At 32.0% G+C, this 14587-nt stretch overlaps 1 protein-coding gene across 3 annotated transcripts; it reads left to right on the plus strand.

Annotated features, from left to right (window-relative positions):
• Positions 1-3686: 3686 nt before the first annotated feature.
• LOC142555701 (putative sodium/metabolite cotransporter BASS5, chloroplastic) lies at positions 3687-6853 on the plus strand. Of its 3 annotated transcripts, XM_075666749.1 has the most exons (10): positions 3687-3877; positions 3962-4009; positions 4121-4212; positions 4558-4688; positions 4925-5118; positions 5188-5440; positions 5534-5787; positions 6017-6099; positions 6195-6270; positions 6675-6853. In XM_075666749.1, the coding sequence occupies exons 1-9, from the start codon at positions 3754-3756 to the stop codon at positions 6267-6269; spliced, it is 1254 nt and encodes a 417-aa protein (XP_075522864.1). In that variant the 5' UTR covers positions 3687-3753; the 3' UTR covers position 6270; positions 6675-6853. The 3 variants fall into 3 exon arrangements, with proteins under 3 accessions (XP_075522864.1, XP_075522863.1, XP_075522865.1); XM_075666748.1 differs by lacking the exon at positions 6675-6853 and having other exon boundaries at positions 6195-6558; XM_075666750.1 differs by lacking the exons at positions 3687-3877; positions 4558-4688; positions 6675-6853 and having other exon boundaries at positions 3995-4009; positions 6195-6558.
• The last annotated feature ends 7734 nt before the right edge of the window (positions 6854-14587 follow it).

Consider the following 14587-nt stretch of genomic DNA (forward strand, 5'->3'; position numbering starts at 1 on the left):
CAGAGCAGCGGTGAGGTTCAGGATCCGGAAATTTGAATAGTTGGGGCTAGACCACGGGTATGGTTGGATCCGAATGATGCATTTTATTCGTCACCTAACCATTGTCCCTTGCAAGAATTGACTGAATTAATTAAAATAAAATAAATAATTAGATCATTATTAAGGCGGAAACAACCTATTAGATGCATAATATATCTATATCCATATATGCTTTAATGTAATATCTAACAAACATCATATGATAAAAAAATTATCTAAATTATCCTTGTGAAATACCTATAATAATATATAAAATTTTCATATTCAAATAAATTTAAAATACTAAAAATTTAGTTTTTGGCAAATATTTTTTTAATATATATTTTTTGTACAGCAAGAAGAATAGATTTGGATCAAATTAGTACCAACATTCTAAATTTACTTCATTCATGGATTTTCTTCCATGCAAATGAAATACGTTTAGCACCGATTTTCATGATTTAATTTTGTTAGACGAATCTTCAACTTGATCCAATTCATGAAAAAATATCATTTTTATGCCAAAAATGTTACTTTTTATAATAATTATAAATAAAAAAACTCATCTTGCAGATAAAAATGCGTGAAACTGACTCGTAAAAATATGACAAAAGACCTATTTTGATAATTTTGTTACCATTTAAACTGTTGTACAATTTAAAATATTATAACTAAATTGTTTTCGTTAGCTATAATTTTTTGTAAATCACCAACGTTTTATATTACAAAATTGAGATATGCAGTGACACAAAAAAAGTAATTATATACTTTGTAAAATACTATATACGAAGTTGATTATTTTATCGCAACGAGGTCCACGTACAGGCCTAGGTTAATGTTGTTGACATTGCTGGTTGAATTTGATTTTTTAAATTTGAAGAGTGGCTTAGGGAATTGGGGCTACAATTGTCATTGTGGTTCGAGCTCCTTTTCTGGCGGATCAGGCCGTGGCTTCTGCTATAAGGGAAAATACGAAAATAACCCCGACGGTTGAATTAGTTTGTCAGGTCCCATCATCGAAATTTTAAAATGCATAGGATTCTTGTTTCTTATTAAAAAAAAATTAAATAAATTAAAATAACAAAATATGCATTTGATAAAGCGTGCCACTGACACGAGTTTATTTTTTCTTTGCTTTTCCTTGTGATCGTACTTAAGGACAGCTGATTCCATGCACTTATGGAACCATTATTTTTATGTAGGAGACAAAATAGTCATATTTTATATCAAGCTTGAATGTCAACAATATTAAAGTCTTCTACATTATATATATATATATATATACACACACACACACACCCTTTATCATGGTCATATTTCTTTCTTAAATAATTTATCATCCCAAAATATCGGTAGACTAATTTTTAATTGATTTTTGAAGATGTTAGATTAGACTTATTTAATATTTATGAGTTTTTTTTTTTTATAAACTCACAAGTATATAATTAACGCATTCAACATATCCTCCGATATCAAATTACATGTTGTGCTTCTAAGGGGTGTCTAGGTTACGGAGTATACGGACGTTTGATCGGTGGTAACGAGTTTTATTTTTCATATCGACGCTTTTTCATATGAATCTTTACCTAGTAATCATCGAAAAGTAATAACTACGAATTCTCACGCCACTATAAAAAATGTGTACGTGATATACTATTTATAATGCTTCCACTTAGTTAGAGATGAATTATATGATACGCCATTAAAATCTAATTTTCTCATACAAGTATTTAATAGCTTGTTAAATATATCAGAGAAACTATTTTTAATATTTTTAGGTCTCATGTCCAAATATAATATATGTATCGAATGAAACAATACACGTAAGGCATGTAAAAGTATATTAGCCTACATTACAAAAGAAACAAAGATTTGTAACCGACTTAGAGATACTATTGACAAGATTGAGATCGTTTAACTTTAAAAATTAGCTCAAATGTCAAATAATTAATCCAGCTGATGTCAACATGTAACAAATAGATCACTTCCCTTGACTTAATTTTTCCAATATTATCACACACACACACACCCACCAATCGAACAACTTCGTCCGGGGAGATATTATTGTTCATTGAATACGGGGCCGAAAATTATTGAATAGCGCCATTTATTTCGTTTCCGAGTCCATTAACGATTTCATTGATTGCTTGAGAATCACATCGCCAGCCTTTCTTTTTTCTTGCTCTTTTTGAAATTCGGGCTACTTGTTGACCACATGTAATTTCTTTATGCTGTGAATCGATGTATACTAGTTGGATTATTTACTTCTATGATAATAATATATATTTATATAATTATTTATGGGAAATTTATTGTATAGTTGATTTTTCTTAAGTTAAAAATTATGGGATATAATTATATATTTTAGGATTTTTAAAATGATAGTATGTATTTGTTCTTATTTTTGACGTACTCGGACTGCTTGAGGGTAACATTAAGTGTACATTCAATTTTTTTCTAAAATAAATTATAAAGAAAAATATTCTTATAATATAGTTAAATCATATACTTAGTTTGATAAGATGAAGTTTGTTTCAGATAACTAAAAATAACACAATGACTCCAAATAATTAATATATAACGATCTTGCATTATATTATTATATAGTAATTAGACATATGCAATGTTTAATTAACACATTATTAGAATATCAAATACATATGGTGTAAAATAATGGACAAATTTTTGCATGATAATAAAGTCAGATTAAATATTTTTTTAGAGAAAATTAAATCAAATATGAGTCACATCATGTGATTCTAACACACGTTTTTCAAAAATATTTTTCTAGATGCATTAAAAAATATAATAAGCTAACATTACCATTCATTTTCTTTTGCAATTAATTTGTCAAAAAATTAAAATAAAATTGTGTATTAACTATTTTTTAGATAATACAAGAATCCAAAGCTGCTCCATCGATTTTATTGCTTAATTCAATTAAGAATATTTTGAAGAAGAATGACTTTAAGAGCAAATAATAAGAAAGTGATTATCTTCAACATTTTTGTTTTATCTAACTCTTGGATCGAGTTTTACAATATTAGAATCATATATCTTTCTATTATCTATATCTTTCGATGTGTTATTCCTTGAATATATATTTTTTATTATTCGTTTCACGATATGGTGTCACATATGTATCATTACTACTCACTTTTATAAATAAGTTCCGTTCGAATCAAATCCTAAAATTTGATATTGAGTTTAAACTCTATGAGCTTGATTATCAACATTTTAATGTATTAAATAAAACTCTAGTTTGTATATTAATGCAAAATTTTAATTTATTTAAGATTAAATCAAGCCCCCTTATCTACTTGGCTAGTTGTTCTATATTTATGCTTCCTAACCAATTGATACTCTTAGCATAAAAAGTAATATTTTTTCATGTATGACCCAAATAAAATATCTGTATCACAAAATACGACATGTAAGACCGTCTCACACAAGTTTTTGCCAATTTATAATTAATCTAAATTTTCATATCTTATTAATATTGTATAATAACATTTAATGCAATGTATTTTAAAATATTTATATATTATTAGAATAATTAATTATCAAGCAGAATATTATGCAACTTAAATAAATACTATAAAATATATGTTCTCTCTAAAAACAAATATATATATATATATATATATTGGAAATTAAATCAAATATACTTTTTATTTTATTTTGCCTGAACGATTTGACTTCCACTGCATTCTCCAGAGAGAAACCTCGACCAAAATGAGTGCCAACATCAAGCTTCTGCATCACCATTTCAATGCTCTCCATTCCTTCGATACAATCCGGGTCAAACCCACCAAGGTTCCCGCTTCTTCTGCGCCGATGATTTACTCCCAACTTTCAGGTCTTTCTCGGTTGATTTCTTGCTTTTATGAACAGAATTGAGTACTAGTTATTGTTTATTTATTGAATTTCAGTTCTTTTGCAGAGATATGTTTATTGAGGTTCCCATTTCATCCGGGCTCTGGATGTTCAAGTTAGTTATATTTTAAAAATATATATATTAGCTTCATTAATGTATTATGTTTACTGTGCCGAAATAATGGCGCAGTTGCATATGTTGAATTAATCTAGTTGATTTAATTAGGTGGGATTTCTCGATCATTGTTGGTCGGAAAGTGTGTGCCGGACAGTTTGTCGTCAGAATTGTCTTCTAGTTATTCATCGCAGCCTCCTCAGGTACCACTTTATCATAGCGCTAGCACAAAAGTAGTTGGGTCGGTCTACTGCATAATGTCTCAAATTGATTGGCCTCTCATTAGACGAATTCTTTAGTACTTCGGTATTGCATAAGTAACGGCATGGTAAGTTCGTATTGACTCTTGATATCTTATGAAATTTGCAAAATGAAACTCTATGGTGTTGGTTCTTGTGGATGATAATGAGTCGACGAATGATTGCTGCCTTGTATAGTAATTATTTTAAACATGTTGTTCATCATTCGTCAACGAAGTAAAACGTGCCTGCTGACTACCCCAATAGACAACAGCTCTTCTTATGTTTAAACTGTTTAATTTGTTTCAGCTACTTTTTAACAAAGAACCTTCAGTAATAACCATTTTAAAGGGAGCAAATTCTTTCCTGCCTCAAGTGGTTATTGCAAGTACGGTTTTGGCTCTTATATTCCCACCTTCATTCAAGTGGTTCACCAACAGGTTTACACACCTTTCGTTGACTGAATTAAGATACTCATACATTGTCATCCTCATGTTTTCAGTTTTCACTTCATGCTTATTAAAAGAAGATAGTTGTTTCTGTCTTATGTGGTTCCTAGAAAACAATTGCAAACTATTTCTCCGGGCTTAGGAATTTGGCCTTAATTATGAACTGTCGAAATGCTTAAAAGTACCTATTTACCTTATGAGTTTAATCACATGTTTAATATATTCAGGTATTATGCTCCAGCATTAGGCTTTCTGATGTTTGCAGTCGGGGTTAACTCAAGCGAGAAGGATTTTCTAGAAGCATTCCGCAGACCAACAACTATTCTTGCTGGCTATGTCGGTCAGTTTGTTGTGAAACCCCTTCTCGGGTATCTTTTTGGCACAATCTCTATGACTGCATTTGGTCTTCCAACTTCCTTAGGTAAAATTTCCTGCACCTTATTTTAGATAAATTGATGACAAAACTAACTTCTCCTGTTGTACGGATCAGCTGCTGGGATCATGTTGACTTCTTGTGTAAGTGGGGCACAACTTTCCAATTACGCGACTTTTCTGACAGATCCACCGATGGCCCCACTTAGTATCGTCATGACATCTCTATCAACTGCTACTGCTGTTTTTGTTACCCCGTTCTTGTCCTTGTTGCTTATTGGCAAAAAACTACCTGTTGATGTGAAGGGGATGGTTTCCAACATCATGCAAATTGTGATAACTCCGATTCTGACTGGCCTAATTTTGAATCGGTAAATGCTTCTTCATGTATGCTATCACTTGACATCCACTGCGATATCAGCAGCATAATTTTGTTTCTTACCTTAATAAACTTCAATCTGCAGATTCTTTCCTCGAATTTGTAGTGCAATTCGTCCATTTTTGCCTCCACTTTCTGTTTTTGTGACTGCCCTTTGTGTCGGAGCTCCACTTGCTATCAATGTAGAGTCGGTCATGTCTCCTTATGGGCTCTCCGTGTTGCTGCTGGTGATTGCATTTCATGCTTCGGCATTCATTTCCGGATTTGCTTTCACTGGTCTTATTTTTCATGATATGCCTGATGTAAAAGCTCTGCAAAGAACACTATCATTTGAAACAGGTTATTTCATCTGCACCATATCATTTGATCAATGCAGGATTACAGCTATAGGACCGATAGTCAACCACTGCAATAAAAACAACATTTGACCATATATCTGTCTAAGTGCCACGCTTCAATTGCTATGCTTCATAAGCAGTCACACGGGATAGCATTATCAGTCTCTGCTCTCCAACAAACAGTATTGACATTGTCTGACTTCTAACCGATTTCTTTCTTCTTTGTACAGGCATGCAGAGCAGTCTTTTGGCCCTTGCACTTGCAAATAAATTTTTCCAAGATCCACTTGTCAGCATTCCTCCTGCTATTTCTGTAAGTATATATATGCATTAATATAGCATAGTGCAACAATCAGATTGATGTTTGATTATTTTGCTGGGGCTAACTCGTAGTCTCACAACTTGCAGACTGTAATAATGTCATTAATGGGATTTTCTCTCGTAATGCTGTGGGCACGAAGGAACAAAACTGCTGTCTATTGAGGTTAAGTAGCTATCGGTATACTGATAATTAAAGTTTTTTTTTTTTTTAGTTTGTTCTTCAGCAATCTCCGTGAAGAATTGAGAGCAAATATTTGCAAGCCAGTCAGTTCTTTTTCCTAGTTTCCGATTGTTGATTTTCACTTTTACATGGATTCGAATTTACGCTTCTCTCTCACAGGAGAGAGCCAGAGAGGTCTATGCCACTTCAAAACATTATAATGTTCTTATATGCTCTTAACTTTGACTGTTTTTGGATATATAAGTGTAGAATATCGGGTTACAAATTACATATATAAATTCCTCTATCGAAATCTCATAAAATTTGCAAATATCATGGTAGGTAATGGAAACTAAGATTTTTGCCATTAACTACTGAATTTTGACTCTACATTTGTGTGATGGCAGGGTACTAATCGAACCTCGGTTTGGGGCCCTAGCCTCACCCTTTGAGCCTGAATTTTGTCAAGCTTCATTCATTGTCTTGGAATTTATTAGGTTGCGTTTGGATTAAAAGAACAATCGAGAAATAGTCGATGTAAGTTTAAAAATTATTGTTGAGCTTCAATTCTTACAAGGCAGAGGGAGAATGATATATAAAGATGGAAAATTTGTCTAGAGATTCTAGCTTCATGTTATCATTTAAAGGCTAAAATTTCTATAAAAATTGCTGAAATCCTAATGTTGATCTTTATCGATGCATTTATCCTGCAATTAGAGTTTTTTTTATGACGTGAAAATATGTGATTGTTATCTTTTGATATACTGTAATCAACTAATCACGCAAATCGTATTGAGTAAGTTTTATGTGACAGACTCGTCCGAGAAGATATTGACATATAGAATCAAACTCTTGATAATTGATCACATGCTCACTTATTTTACCAACTCAAACACTATATTAGGACCTACAATTACAATTCTTAATAATACAATTTAAATTCTTAGTATAATTATATTTCATTTCTTATTTTTTTTAGCAAAATCTAATATGTAAAAATATAAAATAAGAAGAAAGAAAGAAAAAAACGTATATAACAATTTTAATTATTTTTATTCGTGACACAAATCAATAATGTTCAAATTTACAATAAAAATAATATTTTTTTCATGGATTATTCAAAAATTGACCTACGATACCGTCTCACAAAATTTTTTATGATGTTTTATTATATTGAGAAAATGTTCATACTGTCGGTGTTTTTGAATTTTGACAACTCAAATTCCGTAGAAGTTAGAACACAAACTGTAGCTTGTGCATTAACACCACCAATAATTAATTTTGTTTAAGGGTCAAACAATATATAAATCAACTAAGACAACACAGTGGTGCCAAGGTAACCCGAATTCCTCTCTTATTCCATTTGCTATAACTAAAGAAACAAAGGGAACAGTTCCATCACAGATTACAATATTACATCAAGAAAAATCAATAACTCAAAACATCAATCAGTATCGTTCCGTATCAAGCTGGTATTGCTCGATGGAGATTTCGTGGACACGGGAGTATTCCCAGAAAATTTCTTTTGAAATTCAGACACCAAAGCGAGGTTTTCTTGGTGGAGAAGAGTGGCCTTCTCCCTTAGTTTCTCGTTCTCTTCGAGGATGCTGATGTTCTCCATGTATAGCTTTAAGTTCCTTAACTGAATATCGTTCCCAACCTCCTTCTCTTCCCATTGTTTCCTTCTCCTAATCAAGAATATCCGTTGTATAAACATTATTATTTATACTAAATACAACGCTGAAATCAATAGATATATGTCATGTATATCGTGATCAATATATAAGTGACTTTAGACTTGGTATCTACAACGAATTACATACCTCGCGAGTCCGAGGACGTGAACCCTAGTCCGCTTCGGGTTCCGAAAGGCGAAGAGATGTTTGTGAAGTTGTATCCATTTAGTGGAACTAATGCACATATTGTTTCAATTCAAGAATCTGTGGTTTAATATCAACGATGGATGTGTATATATGTTTGGTGAAGGTATATATAGAAACTTATGGCAAGAATATAACCTAAGGTTGCACATATATATTGTGGGGGATCGATGAAAACGGAGTTCGCGCTGGATTGTACTCGAAGTTGGGGGGTGGGACTGTTTAATTTCAAGAATGGTAATGATGGCATAAGACAAATAGTCATGATTACCAATTCTGCAGACCCAACTACGTGTAATCATAATCATGCATAAAGAGGAAAGTCGAGTTGGAAAATGTTTTAGCATGTGTGAAGATTGTGAGATTTGATTTAATTTGGTCCGAATCTGATCCATGAATATGTCCAATTAGAAAAAAAACAATTTGGATTAATTAATTACAAGGATTATATGTTTTAGTGATTTAGTTAGATTAATAATGACAAAAAACAAGTTTGAATCCAAATACACATACATACATATCATTTTATTTATACATATACACATATGACATCATGGGCGAATTCTGAATTCGAAAGTACATTGGTCGTGTTCATCTAAATATTCATCTCACATTACATATACACGATCCATTAAGTGGACACATAGATGAACTTAGTTGATGATATCTTGTCTACCAACTCTGCTCATATATATATATATATATATATATATATATATATATTATATTAATGAATATTAATGAATGTGGTGTATGATGAGGGCGTATGAAAGATCAACGTTTGCGGGCGACCAACTCCTTCACCAATCCTTCGATTCCAGTCATAGTTTGACAATTTGTTGATTTGATATAATGACTAAATCTTATATTAATTCCACCATAATTCTTGACTTTTTAATATTTAATTCATAAAATTAGATTAATCAGTCAACTTACCTACAAAATCTCGTGCTTACTTTATATTAGGTAAGTTCAGATATAACTTGGAATATACTTTATGCAGCCCCTCAAAAAGAAAATATTCTTCATTTTTAATTTTTTTTTAATGGTAGTTGCGAACGGATTTAAATTTTATAAGTTTCAAATTTAATTTTTACATGATAAACTAGTAATGTTACCTACCTGAAATGAGTACGTCTGGGTGGTCAATCAATCCAAATAACTAGATGCGCCTAAAAGACAAACTTCGGAGGTCGTCACTCGAGTCATGAACAACATTAGAATATCTCAGCGAAATCTTATGACATTCAAGCTAGTTATTGTCTCAGAAAACAAGAATGTTTTTTGAGTAAAAACAATAAAATGTCTTGAAAGTTTTAATTATTTTGGAGTACATCTGTTTTTTATGACATTCAACCTACTTCTTTCTCTAATTATATAAGTTATAATTCCTACAATTAATTTTAATTAATTGAATTAATTATTCTAAAACGGTTGGTACTCATCAATTTTTGTTTTGAGTGGGTCGGGTTTTATATCAATTTTAACTAGACCCGTTTGAATCGGGCTTAAAAAAAGTAGGCATGTCCGTGGCACAGTTGCAATAGCATGTAACATGTCCTACATACCGGCACACACGTGCCCCAACTTTAAATACTTATGATTTATAAAAATAAAATAAAATCGCGGGATTATTTTAAAATATAACTAATGATAAATATTTTCAAATGTTAGAAAAAAAAGAACTTTTAAAAAATTATAAGATATTAAAAATGATGAATTTTGAAGGAAAAATTCAGTGATATACTCGTCTTTTTTTATGATCGAATTTCCAAATTTCATTTTATCTCTAAAATATAATGGGTGGATGGTTGGCATTTATTTTGTTTTCCCTGTCGAACTAATTTACTCATACATATGTTTGGTCACGGCATTTAAAGCTTACTCGCTCCACATATATAAATACACACAAGTCGTTACGAATTAACACAAAAACTTTTAATTATCGTTTTATGAGTTAATTTTATGATACAGATTTTCTGTCTAACCTGATTTATAAAAAAAATTACTTTTGTATTATTTTTCATTTCAAGTATGAATCAGATTGACTTGTCTCATAGATATAAATCCGTAGACCATCTTACAGAGAGCTACTCACGAATTAAATAAAATGAAAATCCAAATTTTGATTGTTGAACGTACAACGTCTAATTAATACAGGCAACAAGCGAAACCTGATAATTCCATCTGCACGTTGGAAGAGACCGCAGATGGATCAACGACAATTGGAAGTGGATGTTGCGGTTAACGAGGCTACTGATAATTACTCAATCGGTGGGATAGTGTGAGACCACGAGGGACACATTCTGATAGCCTTTGGGAGAAAAATTTCCTAGCCATTATCGGTGGTCCATGGGGAATTGGTGGCTATTCGAGAAGGATTACGGGTGATCCAAGAACGAGAATTGAATATACATGAGATCACAACTGACTCTCTTCTTGCGGTGCAAGCAGTCGCCAACCCAGCTGAGGATTTCAGTTATACAGGTGCAATTGCATTTGATATCAAAAGGTTTTTGGACGGACAACATAAGATCAATCTGAGTCATGTTTGTCAATCGGAGAATGTTGTTGCACACAACCTTGATTCTTTTGCTATTTCTCCTAAATTCCCTTTTGTTTGGGGTCCTGGGAATTTCTCTTTTTGATTGGTAGACATTGTAATGAACCATCTTACTACTTTATAATTAAGTTACAAGTTTTACCGTAAAAAAAAATATCCATTTGTCTTTAAAAAAATTATTTTCATTTTTTCACATTAATATCTAATTTTGTAAAAAAAAAATACCATTTCCTAAATTAGAGTTTTCCAAGTCCACAACCGAACGTAGCAGCTACTTGTTTCAGTGAAAAAAAATAGATATCATGAAACAATATACAAAGAATCATGTAGTTAGAGTTACAAGTTAAACATTAAATGGACTAATCCACCCTTACAAAGTAAAGTAATTAAACATTGTTAAGGAAAATCCCATACTAAGTAAAATAATTGGAGAGCAAAAATATCATATTTTTCTAACGACCAAAACATTTCAATTCCTAATGGTAGTTTTCCGGGGAGGGGAAGGACAAAAACTTGTGTGAGACGATCTCACGGGTCGTATTTTGTGAGACAGATCTCTTATTTGGGCCATCCATAAAAAAATATTATTTTCTATGCTAAAAGTATTATTTTTTATTGTGAATATCGGTAGGGGTTGACCATTCTCATAGATAAATATTCATGACACCGTCCTCAGAAGAGACCTACTCTCCCGAAAATTGCTTAGGAATCAGACTTTGAATTCTGTTTGTGTGCCCCATTTTCCTTCCCGTAATCGAGTACTCTATTTTGTATTCATCCATATATTAATTTCCCCAAATAAAATGAGTACATTTGTTTTTATATATATAAAAAAAAAATCTCAAATCTTAATCAATATTCTTATAAGCTGGGTCAAACTGAGTACTCCAAAACGACCATCTTGGACTCTTCATGTTCTCCAAATACATAATTATGCATCCATCGGGTAATGATCTTTATGTTGACTGGATTTTTCTGTGTTAGGCTCGGTGTTTTCCCCCTTCTAATCAACATATGATATCAACTTATATAAAAATGTAAGACATTCCCATGATATAATAATAATATTGAGACACCGAAAGATCTACTCAAATAGAGCACAGACCAAACAGAGCTAGTTAACAAGTGCAACTAAAATACGTCACTTATTGGCATCGATTCGAGAATCTTGACAAAGAAAACTAATTTGAAACATATAGAATCCAATTAGGTAAAATAGATCTTAAATGTTGAAAAACTTGAGGTTGGGTACAATTATAGTATAAGATCAACGTCTGGGGATCAATAAAAAAAAAAAATTAAAAATAACAGTATATTGGAGATAAATTGAAAAAATAAATCCACAATTTTGATTGAGTTCCGAGTCATATATATTTCTGAGTAAACTTCCACATATTAATGATATGAAATCGATGACGTTTATAAGCAAAATGAGAGCTATATAATAATGGGAATTTGAATAATACAAGAGCCAACCACTCAATCCTACACATACTTATGCCTTGTTTTACTACTGCAACTACTGCTATTGTTATAATTATTATTCTCACTCCAATATAGAGAATAATCGAGTTGGGTGTTTTTTTCACAGATTGTCAACGAGAAAATTAATGGGAATTTTTAATGTGCCTCTTAATTTCATTCCACAATATTTTCAAGTGTTTTGCAGAATTGAATTGCGATCTTTCCCTGTCGATTTGGTATGGTTGCAATTATAATACCTTGACGTATCACTGCTTCACATGCATTTGACTGTGTTTGGGCCCAGTTCATGATGTTTTACTAGCTAGTTGATGTTGAAGTATTGGGGGAACTAGAGGAATCAAATCGAGTCGAAAATGTAACTCAGCTAGAATTTGAGGAAAAATTTAAGTTCGACTCGATTTAGTTATATATCGTAGCTAGATCCCATCAGGGGATATAATTTGTGGTTGGGCTGGTTTTATTTATTTATGTAGCTATCTAGAGTCAATGATACTTGAAATATATACATATACACATATGTATGTATGTATGTATATAGTCGAGAGATCATAAGACATGATCGATGAATCTGTTCTTGATAACTGAGGATTGTGATAAAGGTCGGGAGCGGAGTTCATTCCAATGATTTCTTTCGAACTACGAATTCCTTGATCTACCATATTGAGGATCTGTTCTAAATTTTGAACTCACTGTATGATATGGATGAATGATTTATGGAGTAAGGCTAAGGGAGTGTTCGGAGGAGTAGAAGCGTTTCTTAGATTCTAGTTGAGTGAAAACGTTTTGAGGTGTCTTGTGAATGTCAGTTTCTGTTTCAACTTATGTAATTTTTAACCAAAGTTAGAAATAAGATTGATATGTTTTTTCTGCTTATGTTTTTTTTAATGATTTAAAGTTATAATCTGACATTTATATTTAAAAAAATTATCATATTTCATAAATACTCTTAATTTTTATAATTTTTTTGAAGATTTTTTAAAATACTAAATTTTATTTGTATATCGGTTTTTAAGAATTTCGAATAGAACTCAGTAAATTTCAATCACATTTTATTAAAAACATTTATTTTTTAAAACACTTCCTAATTTTACTTCTCACCACTTCAAAATAATCTTTAAAAAAATCACTTTAAAATAAGCAAAACTTTTCTCAAACATTCTCTAACCCTGTGTAACTTAAGAAGAAAAGTCAACAAGAATTTGTTTTGTTGTGCAAATTCTTTGCACTTGTTCAAAATTCTTTGAAGTAGTATCACAAATGAGATAGAAATTTTGGATTCTCATCAATAGTGTTAAGATTAAGCACTTATCGCTATATTTAAGATATGGTTTTTAGCGAAAATATAACTTTATTTTCTTATACTTATTACAGCGCAGAGTGCATTACTTGTGTGTTAATTGATCGAGCTGTTACGCTCATGAGTCCGGAAAATTGCATGTATCTGTTGGTGTTGTCTCATATCATTTAGAGATCAATCTTACATTTTCTCTACCGTCGGCCCGGTTCCCAGAGAGATAATATTATCCGTTAATATTTGACGTCACTCTTTTATGACTAACCTAGCCAACCAGATCAAGTGGAGCAACGTCAGCAGTTTGACACACGAAAACTTTTCAGGAGCTTACACATCCCAATACTACTCTCATTTATGCACGTTTAACCCAACATTCCTCCTTACAAGAAGTGTGTAAATATGCTTCTTGGGAGATTTGAACTCATGATCTTGTTCTGATATCAATTGTTCGCATCAACTGCTTATCAATATATCAAAAGCTATGGTTTTTAGCCAAAAAAAAAAAAAAACAACTTTATTTTCTTATAATTATGATAGCGCAGAATGCACTTACTTGTGCTACTTGGTTGAGCTGTTAGATCCATGAGTTTAGAGAGGTGTGTGTCTCTATATGCTGGTGCCGTCTCAATTCTTTTAGATATTGGTCTTATCATTTTCCTATCGTCGGTAATGTCCCGATCAAAGACAATATTTATTAAAACTCTTTTATGGCCCAGCTAGCCATCAGATCAAGCGGCGTAATTTCAATAGCTTGACGCACGAGAACTTCCAGGAGGTTACTCATCCCAGTACTACTCTCACTCATACACGCTTAACATAACATTCTCCACTCCCAAAAAGTATATAAATTTGCTTCTTGGGAGACTTGAACTTACGACCTCGTTTGATACCAATTGTTTGGATCAAGTGTTTATCGTTATGCCAAAAACTATAGCTTTTAGCCAAGGCACAACTTTATTTATGTATACTTGTGGCAGCGCAGAGTGCATCTATTTGTGTGCTAATAGGTCGGTCGGTTAGGCCAATGAGTCCGGAGATGTGCGTGTCCATCTGCTAGTGTTATCTTTATATTCCTTAGATATTAGTCTTACACGTTCT

The sequence above is a fragment of the Primulina tabacum genome, chromosome 9, assembly GCF_025594145.1.
Source record: "Primulina tabacum isolate GXHZ01 chromosome 9, ASM2559414v2, whole genome shotgun sequence".
NCBI classification, from domain to species: Eukaryota; Viridiplantae; Streptophyta; class Magnoliopsida; order Lamiales; family Gesneriaceae; genus Primulina; species Primulina tabacum.